This window comes from Staurois parvus, unplaced genomic scaffold (assembly GCF_062004578.1).
Source record: "Staurois parvus isolate SC_StPar_1 unplaced genomic scaffold, SC_StPar_1.0 ptg000840l, whole genome shotgun sequence".
Taxonomy (NCBI): Eukaryota; Metazoa; Chordata; class Amphibia; order Anura; family Ranidae; genus Staurois; species Staurois parvus.
Window position 1 is genome coordinate 156843 of NW_028318636.1, and position 20476 is coordinate 177318.

Consider the following 20476-nt stretch of genomic DNA (forward strand, 5'->3'; position numbering starts at 1 on the left):
AACCCGTGGCTCTTTGGTATATGATGTGTGGCCCTTGGGCCTTTGCAGTCTGTAGTGGAAAAATTGATTAAGATAATAGTATTGATCTCTACTAACCTCATGTACTGGTTGCCAGGTTTGTATTGTCTTCTGCAGCATATACCCAGAAAGAAAATGTAGCATGTCCACACTCTCCGACCTTCATTAGCTCAGGTTCATACTAGAATGGTGTTGGAAACCCGTTATCAGTGTGAATTTCCTGCACCATTTTCAAAACGTGCTCCACTTGCAATCTGCAGGAGGTGTCAGTGCAATGTTAATGACACCCCATATGCAGGTCACAAATGCAATGCATTTGTCTGCACCTGTTTGCTTGGTACAAAACTACCATGCGCTTTGGTTGCAGTGCATGCACTACTTTGGTGTGTTGTGGTGCGATTTGAGCCCATTACAAATGAATGGGCTCAATTTGAACCACACTGAATCACATGTGAAATACACAGGAATGCAGTACACATTCCTGTGCGATTCAAAGGAAATACATAGTGTGAACCTAGCCTTAGGTTTGTAGTTTCACAGTCCTCTCAAGCATAACGTACATTGAACATTGTGTGCTGCCCTTTTGTGATGACAGGGGGTGCATTTGAGACCCTCTTTAGCTCATAAGTTGACAAATACTGGTATACACACAGCTGCTGGGTATGCCTGCAGTGCCTAAATTTGGCTGTCCACTTTGACAGCTTCCTGGGAGGTACAACAGGTGAATTTGGACTCTGTTCTGGGACAGCTCTTTGGCGAAATCCACACTTGTATGTGATGGTAACACATATAACTTGCATTAATGCATTGTGGTGCCATTTAACATGCTAAAACAAGGCTTTCTCTGATTACATGAGGTGGTGATGGCATCACAATCTCCATCTCATCCAGTCAGATAACATCTTGTATTCATTAAACAATATAAGGTGGTCTCTGAACAGTGGCAGTGCCAACTGAGGGACATCCTGTGATCACTATTTAGAAGGGAAGCCACTCCGCATCGGACCCGGAAAATAGATGTAGTAGTGGTGACTATGGCAGTGATATGCAGCTTCCACAGGGATCTGTCAGGTATGAGGAATGCATCCAAGCTGGACCAATGTCAATATAAAAATCATACCAGTGTTGCATCTTCTTATACTGACCATAGGACTTAAATGCAGGTGCAAAGCATTCACAAGACTTGATTTCTACTCCTTTTTGTCTCAAGACTGTACCACTTTCTACTACATCTTTCTATTGCCCTGTAAAGCTTCCTACTGAAGTAACAGGACAATAGGAAAGTGTAGGACGGAATGTGGGTGTCTTTTGTTAATACAGAGAAGTGTTCAGATCTTCACATTAAGATGCATTGGGTTTTTGTGATCCCCTTGTACATAACGATCCTGAAAAAGTTGTTAGCAAGCAGTGTCAGCTGTCAATATTTTGAGCCTTTGGTTTGCTTTTAAGGCCTCTTTCACATGGATGGTAAGAAGAGATGGTTGAGCTGTGGTTTAACCACCAACCTTAAAAGAGAAGTTTTGGGGGAAAAAAACAAACACATACTCACTTAGGTGAATGCAGCATCGATCCATGCTGCATCTGTGCCCCGCTGCCTCTAAGACCGAGAACTGAGTGATTACAAACCACTGATCACTCTGTACTTGGTCTTCAGTGAGCAGGGAGACGGTGACTATTAGTCACCAGCTCCGTTCTCTATCCCACCAGTGCTCACTATAGTGCTGAGCTGTGGAGGGGAAGCCTGGACCTGGAGCCTGTGACGTTAGCTTTGGCTATACTTATTCTCCTTTACTCTTACCATACCACCAGAGGGGCCTGTGTACATGCTGTGAGGCTTCACATCATGGAAGCAGCAAATTTAACATGGCTTGTTGAGTTGACAGGCTGCACTATTGCCAAAATTGCCCAATCGAGTCAACAGGGTTGCGCAGAAACTGAAGCCAAACTCTTGGCCTGCGTTTTTGGCCTATTAGTTCCTTTAAAAATTCCTATTCATTTCCTCCCTTCTATTCCACTCTTTTAACTTTTCCGTTTGATGGATTAATGTCCTATTATGACTTAAAGTGTTACTAAACCCAGGACCCTGCATTCACTATATCTGGTCTCCCGCAGTACACAGAACATGGAAAAGGAATTATTTTAGTTAATATAAACTGCTAAATACCTTTTCTCATCAGCAGTTAGAGCAGTCTTGTGACTTCTATCAGTGTTAAGCAGAGCAGTCGTTAAAGCTTGTAGGAGGAGTTTTCTTTCTGCTCTAGGATGGTGCAGAACCCCTGACCTCTGTCTGGACGGTGCTGATTGGTCTTGTGCTGATCACAAGCACTCTTCCAAGGAAAAAAAAAGCTCTCTAGCAAGTCACACCAAACTGAGCAAGTGCAGAGTGTCTCCACATGATATGTCTTATCAGGAGATAAGAGGGGGACACTGGAAGAAGGGGAGGATCAGAGAACTCAGGATCAAACTTCATTTTTACACAATGCAGAGGTTTAAGCCCTTCGGTTCCATAGTATATCAAGCATGCTTTACTGCATATACAGACTGATTTTACTATTGTGGGTTTAGTAACACTTTAAAGGCCGAGTAACACCCTGTTCCCTTTTTGTGATCAGATATCAGGCTCTGGTTTACTTGAGCTGCACCCGTGGAGTTAGTGTACACATTCCCTTGTTCCTGCTCTTGATTTTCTCTGGGGGGGTAAACTTTCATATCTGGGTTTGCTGCACCTACCATAAACGTTGTCAATGTATGCTTTCTCTGTTTGTGTCTCACCTGCATTGCAAGCTCTTTTTGCAGTTACCATCAAAGGCTTATGGCTGTATTGTTGCCTATTTATATGTTAACCTTCAATAAAACATTGAAACAGAAAAATTGCTGTTCAGCAAAAGAAAAAAAGAACAGGCATGCAGAAGGCTGCAGAATCACCTCCTGAACGCTTGAAAGCAACTGCTTAGCCGCCCTCTGAAATGAGATCCACCTCAGAACACTTTTCAGAGACATCCCAATTGTGAACTTAGCTTCAATGTTGGATCACTGACAGGCGGGGTTAAAATTTTTTTAAGCTGTTGTCTTTAGTCTCTAGAGATGTTCTAGTAATGTTTATTTAAGTCACAGTTTTATTTTGATATTCAAACGTAAGTGTTACTAAACCCAGGACCCTGCATCTGCTATATCTGGTCTCCTGCAGTACACAGAACATGGAAATGCAATTATTTTAGTAAATATAAACTGCTATATATCTTTTCTCATCAGCAGTATATAGCAGTCTTGTGACTTCTATCAGTGTTCAGCCCAGCACTAGCTAAAGCTTGTAGGAGTTTTCTTTCTGCTCTAGGAAGATGGAAATCCCCTGACTTCTGTCTGGACAGTGCTGATTAGCCCCATGCTGATCACATGCACTCTTCCAAAAAAAAAAAAATGTTCTCTAGCAATATACACCAAACTGAGCATGTGCAGGCCTACCGTTCAGTCTGGAGATAAGTGGTGGTCGCTAGAAAAAAGGGGTGGAACAGAGAAGAAAGGATCAAACAGCCTTTTTACACAATTCACAGGATTAACCCCTTAGGTTCCACAGTGAGTATAACAGGCATGCTTTACTGCATATACAGACTGATTTTACTGTTTTGGGTTTAGTAACACTTTAAGAGATAATATAAACAAAAGTAAAATCATTTCAATGTAATGTTTTTGTTTTTTTTGTCTTTTGTTTCCACCCCCCATAAAGCACCTCCCATCGTTCCCTACTGCAGATGTTGGTTCTGATACAGAATTGGACACTAGACAACTGGTCCGAGCACAGAACAAAAAGAAAAAGAAGTCAGGAGGATTTCAGTCAATGGGTATGGTGTTTTTTTTTTTTTTTGTCTGTTGTGTTAGGAAAAGAAAACAGAATGTAACTAAGTGGAACAATGAATAACCTCTACGTTGTATCTGATTAAACAAAAGACCTTTATTATAACTATTGAATGGGGTAGCAGTGTGTTTTTTAAATATACATGCAGCGGTGTTCACCTTCATATGACTTACAATGTTACCATTTGTTACAATTCCCCCATCCTCAGAGCATACTATCTCATGCCATTTTAATCATACCCACTTATATTATTATACCAGAGAAAAAATGTTTGCCATTTAAGTTGTCGTAAATGAAAAATATTACTGTGGATTTTAACTTTGTAGAAAATCTTTGTTTTTTGACATTTCCTTTACATTTGCTCACCAGGTCTTAGTTACCCTGTCTTTAAGGGTGTAATGAAGAAAGGGTACAAGGTTCCAACTCCAATTCAAAGAAAGGTGAGGCTATTAGAGTCTTAGCTTCTTAGAATACAAGAAAGGAATGGGTGTGATACAAGAAGTGCCATTGCCCCTAGAAAATACATTGGGGGAGCCCTCTTGTTGGTGGGACTTTTAAGGTACACATTAGACAAAAATTTTCTAACAAATGACAATTTAGAGAGAACCGTATTTTATTTCTACAATCTTAGAAGAGGCATATAGTTACAAAGTATGGCGGTGTCACCAGACGTGATTATACAGTGAATAGACAGAGATGAGTCATGCATGTATTCGCATTTGACGCGTTTCAAGACCAATCATAATCTCCTTCAGACATGCTCAGAAAACATGACGCCTATAATAAACATATCAATATGTATCTCAGATCGTACATGGATACAATAGACAATATAATTACATTCATAATTATACACTTACATGGCCCCATTCAGGGGCAAAGAGTATAGAAAAGACTGCCAATGAGTTAAAACTATTAATTAAGTGAATGTAGCCAATGAGTCCATAATCCTCTGATGACCGAAGTGGAAAGAGAGAGAAACAAGAAGAAACAACTGCCGCTCCGTTTGTCTCCTGGAGGAGCCCTGCCACAACCACCAAAAGACAACCAAAAAGGGTTGCCTGATCACCAATATTGTTGCAGATGATACTGTATGAGTAAACAATGAGATATGAATAAATTGTGATCTATTATCTCAAAGAATCGACATAACCAGGATGATTGGAAAAAGGGAGCATTTAACGGGGGTGCAAAAGTGGCAAGGAGCACTTAAAGTGAATAAATGATGACTTGACATCCAAATCCCATAGGGAAAAGATCTTTCTGGTATTATATGCCTATAACAAATACAGATGATAGTATCTAAGAAAGGGGCATATAAAGCCACTGATGTGGTAAAGAATTTCAAACAATTGTCCCCAAAAAAAAAATATATATACCAGGTCTGCTGAAGCAAGGTATCGTGGCTGCATAAGCAATATAAAGACTCTCAAAATGGTGTCTTTATACCCCCAGAAAGGCTTGAAAATACTCCAGTCAACATCTGAAAAACTAGAGTGGGTCAGCACAGGCCTTTCGGCACTCAGACCGGCCGCAACAACCCCTCCTCAGCTGCGCGGCGTCACCCCGCCGATGGCGTGATGACATCACGAGAAACATATTCCAGGGAGAGAAGCGGCCGAGGAGAGTGCAGGCCAAGCCTCTCTCTGGTGGAACATCCGTGCCGCCCAAGATCCTGGTCCTAAAGGCCAGCAACCCCAAAAACAGGAGTCGAGGCCCCCGTGCGCTGGGGAGACACAGGAGCAGTGAGAAAAAAAGCAAAAACACCATTTTGAGAGTCTTTATATCGCTTATATATATACTTTTTTCTTTTTCTTTTTTTTTTGGACAATTGTTTGAAATTCTTTACCACATCAGTGGCTTTATATGCCCCTTTCTTGGATACTATCACCTGTATTTGTTATAGGCATTTAATACCAGAAAGGTCTTTTCCCTATGGGATTTGGATGTCAAATCATCATTTACTCACTTTAAGAGCTCCTTGCCAATTTTTGCACCATCAGTAAATGCTCCCCTTTTTCCAATCCTCCTGGCTCTATCGATTCTTTGGTATATATGTATTATCACAATTTATTCATATCTCATTGTATACTCATACAGTATCATCTGCAACAATACTGGCGATCAGGCAACCTTTTTTGGTCGCCTTTTGGCGATTGTGGCGGGGCCCCTCCAGGAGACAAACAGAGCGGCGGTTGTTTCTCCATGTTTCTCTCTTTCCATTTCTGTTGTGAGAGGATTATGGAATCACTGGCTACATTCACTTAATTAATGGTTTTAACTCATTGGCAGTCTTTTCTATATTCTTCACCCCTGAATGGGGACATGTAAGTGTATAATTATGAATGTAATTATATTGTCTGTTGTATCCATGTAAGATCTGATCTATATATTGATATGTTTATAATAGGCCTCATGTTTTCTGAGCACTGCTAAAGAAGAGATTATGATTGGTCTCGAAACGTGTCAAGTGCATATACATGCATGACTCATCTCTGCCTATTCATTGTATAATCACATCTGGTGATACCGCCATACGTTGTAACTATATGCCTCTTCTAAGATTGTATAAATAAAATACTCTTGTAAATTGTCATTTGTTAGAAAACGTTTTGTCTAATGTATGCCTTACAAGTCCCACCAACAAGAGGGCTTCCCCACTGTAGCTTCTTAGAATACATTATGGCATGTAGGTTTCTGTACCAGACTTGTATCTCAGCAGAGATGTAATGTCTCTATTTTCTACTAGGTAATACCTGTCATTCTGGATGGCAAGGATGTGGTAGCTATGGCACGAACGGGCAGTGGTAAAACTGCTTGTTTCCTCATCCCGATGTATGAGAAGCTGAAGGCTCACAGTGCACAAACTGGAGTCCGTGGCCTTATTTTATCACCTACCAGAGAACTTGCCCTGCAGACTCTGAAGTTCACCAAAGAGGTACAAGTTGTGATTACTTTATTTTTTTTTAACTGTTCTTACTTGCTCATTCTGTCACCTCTTCACTGTTGTGAACATTTTTCTATTTCCAATTTATAATAGTAAAATTAATAATGGTCTTCTCTTACAGATTGGAAAATTTACTGGTTTGAAGACTGCTCTTATTTTGGGTGGGGACAAGTAAGTTTTGCAGATTTCTTAATAAATGGAAGAAGACACTTTTTAACCTTTTCCTGCAGTTGGCTGTCCTATACAAACTATTCAGATTGCTGTAAAACTGCTTGGTTACTTCTTCAGGCTCTGGTATGTGCTGGACCTAAGTCCCACTCTAGTATCCTGTTCTCCAATGCCCCCCACCTGGGTACATAGGAACTCCATAGCAGGAGAAGTGGGGGACAATCGGCAAACATTTGTTGAATGTTTCATGTGCAGCTCAGTGTGCATTCTGGCATGAGCCGGCCAGTCAAAATGGTCGAAGGCCAACACTTGGAAGAAGCCAGAGGTGAAGTATCAGGGACCTTGCAGTCATCCACAGTGTTGTAGCAAGGATAAATGTTGCAGATTATAGTTCCACTTTAAGTATAATTAAAAAAAAAAATTAAAATGAAACCCTCCTGTACATGCACATATAGGCACGTTTCTCAAAACCGCTTGTGTACAAAATCAACAATTGGGACACGCATGTTAGTTATCACCCAGTATGCCAGTGTGAGGAGCAATAATTCTAGGGCCATGATTCACTGTTAACTCTAAATTGATGCGCATAAAAGCTTTTACAGCATGGCCTGTGGACAATTATGAGTACCATAGTTTCATGGGTATGCGCAGTTTGGAGACTGGGCATGTTTAGTATCTACTTACTTGGTACATCTTTTATGTTTTTCATTTTTTATATATATATATATATATATATATATATATATATATATATATATATATATATATAATTTATTTTTTTTTTCCGTGTTTTATCGTGTTTGTGGGCACTAAAATTAATTTGAGTGTAACTTGTACTGTAATTTTGCATTTGATAACTGCCAAAATTTATTTCTACAGGGTTCCTGCTTTCAGAAAATCTATAATATTTTGTGGGTTTTAAGTAATATTCAGACCTATTTGATTTCAGCATGTGTGCAAAAGATGAAAAAAAGAAACTGCTCTGGCAGCAAAAAGGTCAAAGTAAAGGTTCAGCTAAAAAGCCGATATCACATTGTATCAGAAAACCCTTGTCTATGTGCCTCTTTTAAACTAGTTTTACATTATTAGCAGCTTTACTAATCTTACATTATTAGTAGCTTAACATCAGAATTAAGCTCTGCCAAATGAAAGCCATTGTTGGCCAACTGAGTTACACTCATAGATCATATTGGAGGGGGCAGTTGGTGGGGCTTGGTTCTGAATGCAGGAAAATCAGGCCTCTAGTAACATAGTGAAACTGTTTAAAGGAACACAGGAGGGCTTTCAGGTGAACAAATGTAACAGCAGGCGTATTGTCAAATACCAATACAGATTGGTGTCATTCTAAGCCTGCAGTATCCGTCTCCCAGTTTTACACTCTTTATTCAGGTGCTGGCACAGATAGAGCACACTGACCACATATAATATGGCATGCAGTTTCTGCCGCATACGTATACAACTCCGGTTTAAGGTAAATGACAGAGAGGCTTTCAGCTAAGAGACCAGCCCATCAGTCACACCCCTCTGACTTAAGCAGTCCATTGATGAGTCGAAAAACTAACAAAATTTGTGTCGATCGTCAAATCTGCGTTTTGGATCATTAGTGTGCCAGCTGCGAAATGTGATTTTCATGTCGCAATCGAAAGTGCCTCATCCAACATGCTGGGTTTTTTTTTTTAGACGACCGAAACAATTGATGGTACAACCATATGAGCTATTTTCCTTTTTCGATTGACAGAACCTTTCTTTTTTCAACTTTTCTATGGCCTGCTTCAAACGTATTCATAATGTCCTCCTTCTGCGGTACACTTAACAGTATATCATTGTATCTTTGCCTGTAGGATGGAAGATCAGTTTGCTGCTCTACATGAAAATCCTGATATGTGAGTAATTTTTGTCATTCTTTAGGTCTTCTGTTCCTCAAACACCACTGAAGACTGATTGTGCTTGTACGTGATTGTTGAATGCCTAAAATATGTTTTTTATTTAGAATCATTGCTACCCCTGGCCGTCTGATGCACGTGGCAGTAGAGATGAATCTGAAGTTACGCAGTGTGGAGTATGTAGTTTTTGATGAAGCAGACAGGTAAGTAGCTTTTTGTATACTGAGGTTAACCTGTACTCCATGTCAGTTGCTCACTGTGTTTTCTTTATGCTTGTCATAGACTTTTTGAAATGGGGTTTGCCGAGCAGCTTCAGGAGATCCTCGCCCGTCTTCCAGAAAATCGCCAAACCTTGCTTTTCTCAGCCACTCTTCCCAAGATGCTGCTAGAATTTGCCCGTGCAGGTAAAATTGCTACATCCACTGCCCTAAGACAAAAACATTGGTCGTTCATCTAGGGACACAGGAGATCTGTAACGTACAGCATAAGCCTAGTCTATAGCTGGTTGGATTTTTGAGTATGTTGCTTTCCCATCTGAGCTACACACCTAACTTAGGAAAGCAGTCCAAAGATTATACATAAGAGGATGGACACCCCATTTCCCACTCTCAGTGGATTGAGTCCTTTGAAAAATTGTAGCTCTGAAAATAGCCAGAAAACACAGGAAGATAAGTCCTTTTAAAGTTTTGCATCTCTATGCCTTGGCTAAAAACTGGTTAAGTATTTTATGTCCAGAGCAGTATCGTCCATAGGAGAGAGCAGCAAAGTTAATGTCAAGCATCATAAACATTATAAAACTATTCTGTTCTCCAATAAAAGGATTTTACTGTTACCATGGTAGAAAGTGGTGTAATAAAATATTTTTTTTTTTTTTGTTTTGTTTTGTTCCCCCGCCACCATAGGTCTTACTGAACCTGTGCTAATCCGTCTGGATGTTGATACAAAGCTGAGTGATCAATTAAAGGTAAAACGATGGAATGACGTGTAGGTAGCCTTTCATTTCTGCTAGAACTGATACTGATACTTTTTTTTTTTTCCTCCAACCCAAGCTGGCATTTTTTCATGTGAGGGCAGAAGATAAACCTGCTGTGCTTCTACATCTATTGCGCTGCATTGTGAAACCTCAGGAACAAACGGTCATCTTTGTGGCCACCAAACACCATGCTGAGTATCTGAAAGAGGTCAGAGCAAAAACAGATGCATGTATAGCCAAGTGTATGACTTACAGAGGTGCGGGGATATATCTAATGTAAAAATGAATGGAGACTATATTAAGCTTGTAAATGCATTAAAGAATGCCTAATATTATACATTTGTACTTTATGTGCATTCATCAACAGGCCCCTACTATAGCTAGCATATGCAAGTTCTTTTAATTTATTATTAACCTAGTCAATTTGTCCCACTCTGTTTTTAAACATATCAGATTGCAGCCAACATAGACCCCTACCTTGTGCCTAGAACTTAGAATGTTCTGTATGAAGGCATGGGGTGGCTGGAAGTCCATCTGTATGTTGCATATGTTAAGTTTGGAGTGGCTTATATCTAATTTATATCTAATTTATATAGATCCTAGTGTAGAAAATTTTTTTTTGTTTTTAATTTTCAAACAAATGACATCTAACATGACATGTTCATGCAAGCATTGTCTACTTTTAATGGGGTGGGATTAAACATATGGACAATGATAGATGGAAACAGAGGTTGCACCATTAAAGTCAAATGGGTCCTCTTTTATAAAAAAAAAAAAAAACACCAACATGGTATTAAACTCAGAAGCAAACATGTATTATACTTCAGCTTATCAGTTCTTAGAGGTGATAGCTGCATTACTTTTCTTTTTTTTTTAATTTTTTTATGTTTTTACCTGGTGATCTGGACAGTATGTCTGTCTGTTTTTCAACAGATCAAGCTGTCCTGCAAATTTATCAGTTAAAGCAGTAGTAAACCCCCTCCATTAAAAAAAAATACCCTGCAAGGTACAGATATAATGTGCTAGTATGCATCACATGCTAGCACATATTATGTAAAGCTTATCTTAAAACAAAGCCTTCCAGCAGCTCACCGCTATATCCATCTTCACCCAGTCTTCCTTCCGGGTTCACAAGCTCCAGTCATCTGACTGGCTGGGCCACGATGACGTCACTCTCGCGCATGCGAACGGGAGTCTCGGGATACAGCACAGTGTTCTCAAGGAACGGCACGGGTATGCTTTATTATAAGCTTACCTGTAGGTAAAAATATACAAAGTGGGTTTACTTCCACATTAAGAGTGTTAGCCCAGACCTTTTGCCACAGAGAGGGACACTTACAATAGTCGGCTTTTATTTATGTAAGACTTTTATTCCAAAAGAAAAAAAACCAGTTGCTGTAAGTATGAGCTGGAGTTTTGCTTCTGTTTTTGTTAGTGTATCTAAATCTACATTTAAATCTGACACCCCTCTCCCCCCATACTGACAGTGCTTCTCTTTGTTGTGCCCTTTGTGTTCCTTCAACCACAGTGCAAGCACTGTAATACAGGAGATGTGTTACTGTCCAGATCACCAGGTGAAAATAGAGGGAAAAAAACTAAAAGGAAAACTAATGCATCCCCCACATCTTATGATTTGTAATGTGTACATGAAGTCACATAGATGTCACACCTGAAATCCCTCTGACTTGCGGCTTTGAAATCATGCTATCTCAAGTGAAGTACCGCAATTTCAAAGTTACATTCTGTGTGAACTAGGGCTTAGGGATATAGCTGCCAGGTTCTCGTTGAACTTTGAAGAACTGTTTTAGCTGAATGTTTTTATTCTTCCCGTTGAAAATCTTCTTGACACTGTTTACCTATATGTAAGGCATCTCTTCCCTTTTTTGCCACCTAGATGCTGGATATGCAAGGTATCCCGTGTTCCCATATATACAGTTCTCTTGATCAGACTGCCAGAAAGATTAACCTGGGTTTGTTTCTGCATGGAAAAGTACGTTCTTTATTGGTCACAGATGTAGCAGCTCGCGGTATTGATATACCTATGCTTGACAATGTCATCAATTATAACTTCCCTCCAAAAGCCAAACTTTTCCTGCACCGTGTAGGTAAGGATGTAACTGGATCTGCTGATGAATACTTTAGGAACTATTAATGTCTTGTCTTATTTTTGTGGTAATCTCATGCGTTGCTTTCTTCGTTAACCAGGTCGCGTGGCTAGAGCAGGTCGGAGTGGCACAGCTTATTCTCTGGTAGCTCATGATGAAACACCTTATGTGTATGATCTCCACCTCTTTCTAGGAAGACCCTTGAAACTGGCAGGAGACCCACAGACTGATTCAGGTGGATTGTAAAGTCTTGGTAGCGATAATCCTAAAAGCCTAAAAGAAAAAGTTGTGGGTCCCTTCATGTGGTCTTTCTTTTTACAGATCAAGAAGCGGATGGAGCTCTAGGACGAGTCCCCCAAAGTTTGATAGATGATGAAGATGCTCTGCTGATCACAGATCATGAGCGGTCTTTAGAACTGCAGAACCTGCATCGCATCTCTGAGAATGCTTACAAACAGTACAGCAAATCCAGACCAGCCCCAGCTCCAGAGTCTGTGAAACGTGTCAAAGAGGCCAGTTACAATCAGTTGGGAGTACATCCCTTGTTTTGTGAGTGACCTTCATGTTGTCCTTGTCCCTTCATATCTATTTACCTGTCAGACATGTGTACTTGGTCCCATTGTATGTCTTATTTCTTTCTTACTTTTCCATCTCTAAATTTTATCCTTATCTAATTCTTCTTTGCCTAATATTTGTTCATTTTCAGGGTCTCGCCTTGGTGGGGAAGAAATTCAGAGACTGAAGTTTGTGGACAGCATTAAATCGTATAAATCAAAAGCGGTTAGTTATATTATACTTTAACAGTTTTGCCCTTACCTGAGTTTTAAAAGGGATCAGTCAAGAGACAAATTTATTAGTTGTTATTGGTGACCTAGTTTTAATGATCTAGGTACTGGGGCTTTCTTTGTTCTTTATTGTTTAGTGAATCACAACCTAGAGTGAGTGTATCAGATCATGTACTTATCAGGTTTCCCCCCACCTCTAATGCACATACATCATTGACTTGTCATGTAGAGAACCAAAGATCAGGGTGGAGAATGAAGTGTCCACCCTTTCAAAAACAAGGGAGTGACAGCTACCATATATCTTGCCCACGTTCTATTTGTAGATTTTTCTGTTTTGGTGTGGTTTTCTGTTCTTGTCTTCAGAAGACTTTTTTATGTTTATGTTCATTAGTAAAGGGATTAAAAAATGACTGTAAAATAAAATTCAAGTGACTTGCACAGCCTAAAATGCTTTACCACTTTCTCAGAAATGCAAATTACAGATCTAAGTTGAACCCTTGTTAGAATCAGCAAAGGCAGAGCCTGCACCTCCCTTCCCAGGCTGCTTGAACACTAGGAGCCGCTTGGTTTTTTCGTCTTTTTCTAAGGCAGTGGAGGTCTGGCCTCAGAAATCCTTTGAAAGGAGTTACATTGCCACAGCAATGGGAGATTCAATTATGCTAAAGGATTTAAATAAGTGCTCTAATCTTGTTTTATAAGATCTTTTGCAATTACTGTTCTAATTTTCCATGTGTCCATAGACAATCTTTGAGATAAATGCCACTAATAAGACACCTGCCAGTGAAGTAATGCGTGCCAAGAGAAATCAAGATTGCAAAGTAATCTCCAAATTCCAGCGTTTGCAGGAAGAGAAAGCAAATAGTACAACACAGTCCCCAGCCAGTGTTAAACCTGATCAGCCAGCCAGCCAAGACATTTCTGAAGAAAATATGGAGGTAACTGTAGCTACAGAATCTTACATGGGTCTCTGCCTTTAAATATCTGCTCTGATGGTTTATATCAATTTACCAGGGAGTCTTCTCACAAGTGCTTGGCAAAAGAAAGCGTCCAGATAAAATAGACACTGAAAGCAGCAGGAAGAAAAAGAAAGCTGGACCTACTCAGGATGCAGAATATTACATCCCATACAGACCGAAGGACTTTGATAGTGAAAAAGGGTAAGGAGCATAACTGCATGCAGACTAACGTTAGACATACACAAAGTGAACTTTCGTTGCCAAATATTGAATAGAAATATTGCTCGGCATTTTTTATGCCTTTAATCATTTTTATTACCTCAAAAGAAACACTGTCAAGTAGCCCATTTGGTCAAAGTGCCATCATGTTTAAGGTCCCTTTTTTTAGCAAAAAGGTAAACAAAGAGAAACCCAATACACACAATCCAAAAGAAAAACCATAAACAAGCAAGCCACTTTAGTTTCTCACATGTCTCATTAACTTGCAAATGTAGAAATCACTTAGTACATAACGAGCAGAAGTTATGTACTCCACAATAAAGCATACATTATTCATAATCATGGAAAGACCACACTAGTATTTTGGATTCAGAGGTCAAAGTAAGGGGATTAGAAAGCTACCTGCCCAATATTTTAATGAACACTTTGGGTTTTTCCTAACCTTGAAAGTGAGTTTATACAAGGGGAGATTGTTATTAACAAGTTTAAGCCAGTAGGCCAGTGTAGATAAAACCGACGCTTTCCAGGACAATAAAAGTTTTATCTTAGAAAAAAATTATAATATGCAAAATAATCTTTTGGCATATTGAGAAAGTTCCAGGTCTCCAAAGATTCCCAGGAGACAGTTTTTGGGAAGTAAAATATTAGGTAAGCACAGCATAGAAGAAATAAAGGAGCCTACTTCCTCCCAAAATCCCTGGACTATCGGGCAGGTCCAAAGGCAATGTGGGAAATCAGCAAGCTGAGCAAAACTTCTGAAACTGTCTGCTGAGGGTCGTAAACCCATTTTATGTAATCTAGCAGGAGGCTCCTATATACATACATAACGAGGCAGCACATTGGCTAAATGGTTAGCACTTCCGCCTGGCAGTACTAGGGTTGTTGGAGGTGAGAATGATGAAAAACTTTCAGTTCTATAATTCTATCCTTGGAAGAAATAAAAGAATTTTTGTAGGTGGCACTAAATTCAGACTATTCTGTGTCTGTAAATGGTATATCCAATGAGGCCCATCTTACCTGAGCAGTTTGGAACCTGGGATTGGAATCTGTCACAAGGACAGAGAAGTTGGTAGAAATAAGCTTGGTAGGATCAGGTCATCTTAGCATTTTTTTTTTCTAAGGGTGGCACTTGTATGGGGTTATCCAGTGACCCAAATTGTACACGTACTGCATGGCGAAGTTGATATTAGTAAAATAAGTAATTGGATGGCAAATTAGTCTGCCTGTAACTTTTGAAAGAACTTAACAGAGAAGTTTGGCTTCTTCCCCCACCCCCCAGATTGTACTTGCCTAAGTTGATGCAGCATTGGTCCAATGCTGCATCTGTCCCCTACCGGCTCTAAGGGTGAGAACACGTTCATATGCCCATCTGATCGCTGTGAGCAGAGCACTGGACTGTGGAGGGAGAGGAAGCGGCTGGCTTGGGCTCTCAGCGGCTTACTAAGAAGCTGAGCCAGGTGCCGCTCCAGACTCTGGGGTGGATCCTAACTTTGAAATCGGGATCTTTCCCCAACCTGGACAGGCTGAGTGACGTCAGCTGATAGAGGGCTTCAGCCCACTGCCAGCTGAAAATGGGTCACAGGAGTACAGAACGAACTGCACTCCTGTGATCCACAGAAGTATAGCCAAAAGATCTTTGGTTATATGCTTTGAAGCCTTTGCACAATAAAAAGATGTCATAAATGCTTAACCTCTCGAGAAGACACCGTTTGAGGTTGGATAAAGAATATAGCTCATGCAGTGTAGGATTAAACCACAGAGGGTTATTGGGAGATATCCACCAAGATGCATTATATACACGGGTTACCACTGTGCAAAACAAGAAGGAATTGTTTAACATTGTAATACCTGTGGGCACTCGATGCCTGTAAATAATATTATAAAGGGTCTCCAACGATAAAGCAATTGCTGCTTCAGTGGTAGTACAGGCATTAGCTGAGGCGGGATACATCTAATTATGAATCCTACAAATAAAACTTAAGGTAGGCAACACTCGCTAAATGGGTTGGCAACCTCAGCACCTCCAGCGCTATTATAGGAGGGCGACGTTGCCAGAAAAATGCTGTGCAAATAGTATCAATTTGTTTGAAGATTGATTTTGGTATTTTACAAGGGGAATTGGCTAGAACATACAACAGTTTAGGAAGATAATTTTAAGAATATTGACCCTGCCCATTAAATCCAGTGGTAGGTCTATCCATAGTTGCAGCTGGGATATCAACAGACAAACATTGTTGACAATATATAAAGATAATGGTAATTGATCCTTGACACCCAGTTACCTAAACAGGGTTACAACTTGCAATCTGGACTCGGTAAATCATAGATGTTGCTGCCTGGTCCAAGGGGAATAAGCCAGATTTACCAGATTTATCCCAATTCACCTGGAAGCAAGAATAATCACCAAATGTAGTAATTTCTTGTAGTAGAGAGTACAAGGAGTCATGGGGGTCAGATAATTTAACCAATGTGTTTTTGCATAGAGGGAAATGTGCTCCTCTGTTGTACTAATCGGAAGACCTTGAAAAGTAAGGGAGTAGTGGATACGAATGGCAAGAGGCTCTATTGCCAGGGTAAATAAAAGGGAGGACAGGGGGCACCCCTGTTGAGTGCCTCGATGTATCGAGAAGGCATCATTAATATGGGAGTTTACTCTAATTCTGACTGCAGGGTTAGTATTGAGGAGATGTATCCAAGCTATCATATAGGGGTCCAAAGCCATAAAGTTGCAGTATATGGAATAGACATTGCCATTCAACACTATCAAAGGCCTTACAGGAGTCCAAACCATAACATGTGCTGGAGGATATACAATGGTACACAAATCTAACAGCCAATGTTCGTGTTTTTTAAAAGTGTTCATTATCACATGAAAGTGTTTGACTTCTGATTGCACTGGTTATAGCCTCCAGGGTTAAATGTTTGCCACTTCTTCTTTGGGTGTGAGCAGTTTTAATTTACCACTAGGTCTGGGTTTGCTAAGATTTTAGAAGCTTGGAGGCTGTGACCATCTCCCACCCAAGTGTATTAGGGGATTCAAGTTTGTGTGCATTTAAAAAATATTACCTATTTATGTGACTCATATTTTGCTTCTGTTCCAGACAAGACCTTTTGGTTATGTTCAGGTCTAGGAGTTGAAGGGGGTCCTCTTGTTGGATACCAGTGTTTGTGCAACTGTATGTACATTTGTTCTGTGCCAATGGGGGCAGAAACAATTGTTTTAAACTGTTTTCTCTCCAGGTTTGTGTGTGAATGGGGGCAAAAAGGAATGGTAGCAAATCATTTCCTCTCCAGTGTTTTATATCCATAAAAATAAAGTGGTTTAGAAAATACCACATTTTGGCCACTGCATTGAGCTGGTGATCATAGGAATTAAGCATTTATTTCCTGTAATTCGAACCATTTAGTGGTAATTGTGAGGTATTTTTCCTGATCTACTTTATTCTTATGAGTAAAAAACATTTGACCTGGAAAGGAAATGATTTCTCATGTATCCTTTTCATGTGCTGTTCTGGAAGAAGATTGGGTAAAGCACCGTTCATTACCTGGTAACTCAATTTCCAGGATTCTACCAGGACAGCGGAGAGCGCCCTCCCATTATTTCAGTGGATAGAAGTATGTTCCACGGTTTTGCCACTTTTTTTTTTTTTTTGTTCGTTGTAAGGCAGTGAGTCTTAGTTCTGACAATTCTCCCCAGGAAGGCTTGGCTTGGTCTGCTTATTTCAAGTTAAGCAAGGCTTAAGAAAAATGTTTTCAATGGCCTAAATAGTTGAAGTTGAGTTGTACATATGTTGGCTGCAGTTAAAGTAATGCTGTCACAAACCTGGCCCAATCAAGGTGTTTACGCACTTTTCGGATTTTACATGGTATGAATTGCACAGGTCTGTGATTATATTTACTGCTTCATTTGGTTTCGTTTTCATTTTTTTTGTTTTTTAGGGTTACTGTATTTTTATACACTTAAATTATTGTATTTTTATTCTCTGTTTTAATATAGACTGAGTATTGGAGGCAGCAGCTTTGAACAGGCAGCAGCAGGGGCAGTGCTGGATTTGCTTGGGGACCAGGCTGAGGATCTCAACAAAAACAAGAATATCCTGAAGTGGTGAGTTTACTGTGGAAGGGTTGGCATTTCTTGTGTTACTGAAAATAATGAGTTAGTTATGGGTAATCCTTCATTATAAATACTTAGACTCCCTACTAACTTTGTTTTTTGTTTTTCTAGTTTACTTTTTTTATTTTTGTATTTCTAAGTACATTTTTTTTATATAAAAATTTAAACAATTTCCAGTGTATTTCCAGACAATTTTTTTTTCTGCTTTTTTATATAGAGTAAGGAAGGAGTTGAACACCTATTTGGATTTTTGCTGCTATCCAGGGCTCCATTAGAGAGATTTCCTCTCACTTTCTGTCCTGCTGACAATGGTTTTGACAGACAGAAAGTGAGAGAAAACTGGTACAGGGTAAGAGACGGTAGTCAGGGACATTTCTACTGCGAGGCAAACAAGGCATTTGCCTAGGGCAGCAATTTTTAGGGGGGCAGCACTGCCCCCCAGAAGCAGGGACCTGGTGAGCAGTGGCGGACAGAGCCATGCAGGGCCATCATCTGAGGGGTACCACCAGTACTCCTGTAGGTGGCCCAGACAGCAGGAGGATCGGTGTGGTGGGGGAGAGCAGTTGCAGAAGGATGCACTGTGTATCTCTCCCTCCAGCAACTGAAAGCCAGTTTGAGGTTTCTCCTCCTCTCTTTTTGCTGCTGGAGGTAGAGACAGACCTGGCCGGATGGAGGGGGTGCCCTGGTGTTCCTGAGTGGCCGCTCTCCGCTGAGCTCCATGATCATGACAGATCATATGGGACTGCACACACACATTATGATTACCACCCCCTGCCCACATTTCCCGCTGCCTGGTGGTCAGCAACCCTTGAATTGCGTGTGTGTGTGTGTGTGGTGGGGGGGGGGGAGGAATCATACATTGTGTGTGTGTGTGTGTGTGTGTGTGCAGTCCAATACAATCTGAGAGAGAGAGCGGGAAAGGGAGAGAGAGATAGAGGGAAGGGGAGATCAGCAGCCCTTGGATTGGGGGGGGGGGGTAATCATACATTGTGTGTGTGCAGTCCTATCTGATCTGGGAGAGGGAATGGGAGAGAGAGAGGGGGGGGGGAGAGAGGAGGAGGGGGAGAGAGAGAGTGTGTGTGTGTGTATATATATGATTCTCTCTCTCTGTTCCTTGTGTTGCCTAGGGTGGAACATGTAATATGTTCCCAAAGGTGAACTTCTCCTCTTTCCCTTTTGCTGCCAGAGCTCTTTTTATGTTGTTTTTGCACACATTTAAAAAAATAACTTTAGGCCTGAAGATTGCATAGCCCCCCCCAAATAATAGCAGTGTGGAGTTCTATTAGTGAGGTCATTCATTCTTTGAAAAACAGGTGGCAATTATTGCCCTTATTTAAGGAAGGAAGGCAGCAAATGTTGTACATGCTGGTTACAGTGCATTTCTCTCTGACATTCTGAGGAAAATGGGTCGTTCCAGACATTGTTCAGAAGAACAGCGTACCTTGATTAAAAAGTTTATTGGAGAGGGGAAAACATGTTAAGAAGTGCAGTAAATGATAGGCTGCTCAGCTAAAATGATCGCAAATGCTTTAAAATGACAACCAAAACCTGAAAGACGTGGAAGAAAGCGAAAAACTACCATTCGAATGGATAGAAGACTAGCCAAAATGGCAAGGACTCAGCCAACAATCAGCTCCAGGAAGATCAAAGAAGGTGTAAAGTTACCTGTGAGTACTGTTACAATTAGAAGACGCCTATGTGAAGCCAAGCTATCTGCAAGAAGTAATTATAAACAGAGGTCCTCATGCGCTCCACAGAATACCTAACTAAAAAGCCATCTGCTATCACCTATTCCCTATACCACAGGACATGTTCAAATAACCAAAAAATTGATGAAGGGCTCAGCTTATAATGTACATAACATAAATCAATAATATATATTGTATATTATAAACTACAAATCCAAACGTGATTAAATCATGTGAATAATAAACACACTCAATCCCCTATAAAATGACAATGGATAAATAGCGTGACATCAGCAATACAAAATGAACTAGTGCTCTGATAAGGTACCTAAATTCTAAAATTATATAAATGTGACAAACCAAACTCCTGATATGCCACCTAGTGGCTAACCAGATAAGTGAAAATTATTAAATGATAACACTGTGTTTTCAAAGTGAAAGGTGTAACAAAATATATAAATAAATCAAAAACAGTCCAAAATAATGTGATATCAAAACTGTGCAAATAATGTATAGTGTTCAATACACAGTGCTTCAAGACTTCATTCCATGCTGCAAATGTGCTCCTGGTGACACTCTGATGTGACTCCCCTGGACTAGCTAAAGTGCCTCCTCACCTTCTAAATTCAACCCATAAGAGCCACAGAGCTTTATATTATAAGGATCTCAACCTGGCTCCAATGTCTCCACTGATTCCACCGAATCCACTAAGGTCCCCCTCGGGGTAATGGATTCCTCTCAGACCACTCTCCTCGCAATATGGACTC

The 20476-nt window shown here is 40.3% G+C and overlaps 1 protein-coding gene across 1 annotated transcript in view; it reads left to right on the forward strand.

The window, feature by feature from the left end:
* DDX54 (DEAD-box helicase 54) overlaps nucleotides 1-20476 on the forward strand; it is a 33125-nt gene that overhangs the window by 1691 nt on the left and 10958 nt on the right. Inside the window, exons 2-17 of the mRNA XM_089655416.1 lie at nucleotides 3743-3857; nucleotides 4241-4311; nucleotides 6621-6809; nucleotides 6940-6989; nucleotides 8828-8869; nucleotides 8977-9072; nucleotides 9152-9273; nucleotides 9772-9833; nucleotides 9919-10050; nucleotides 11737-11947; nucleotides 12048-12182; nucleotides 12269-12496; nucleotides 12654-12727; nucleotides 13473-13667; nucleotides 13744-13889; nucleotides 17905-18012. Of these exons, the coding sequence (XP_089511542.1) occupies nucleotides 3743-3857; nucleotides 4241-4311; nucleotides 6621-6809; nucleotides 6940-6989; nucleotides 8828-8869; nucleotides 8977-9072; nucleotides 9152-9273; nucleotides 9772-9833; nucleotides 9919-10050; nucleotides 11737-11947; nucleotides 12048-12182; nucleotides 12269-12496; nucleotides 12654-12727; nucleotides 13473-13667; nucleotides 13744-13889; nucleotides 17905-18012 (1976 nt within the window). The remainder of the gene's footprint in view (nucleotides 1-3742; nucleotides 3858-4240; nucleotides 4312-6620; nucleotides 6810-6939; nucleotides 6990-8827; nucleotides 8870-8976; nucleotides 9073-9151; nucleotides 9274-9771; nucleotides 9834-9918; nucleotides 10051-11736; nucleotides 11948-12047; nucleotides 12183-12268; nucleotides 12497-12653; nucleotides 12728-13472; nucleotides 13668-13743; nucleotides 13890-17904; nucleotides 18013-20476) is intronic.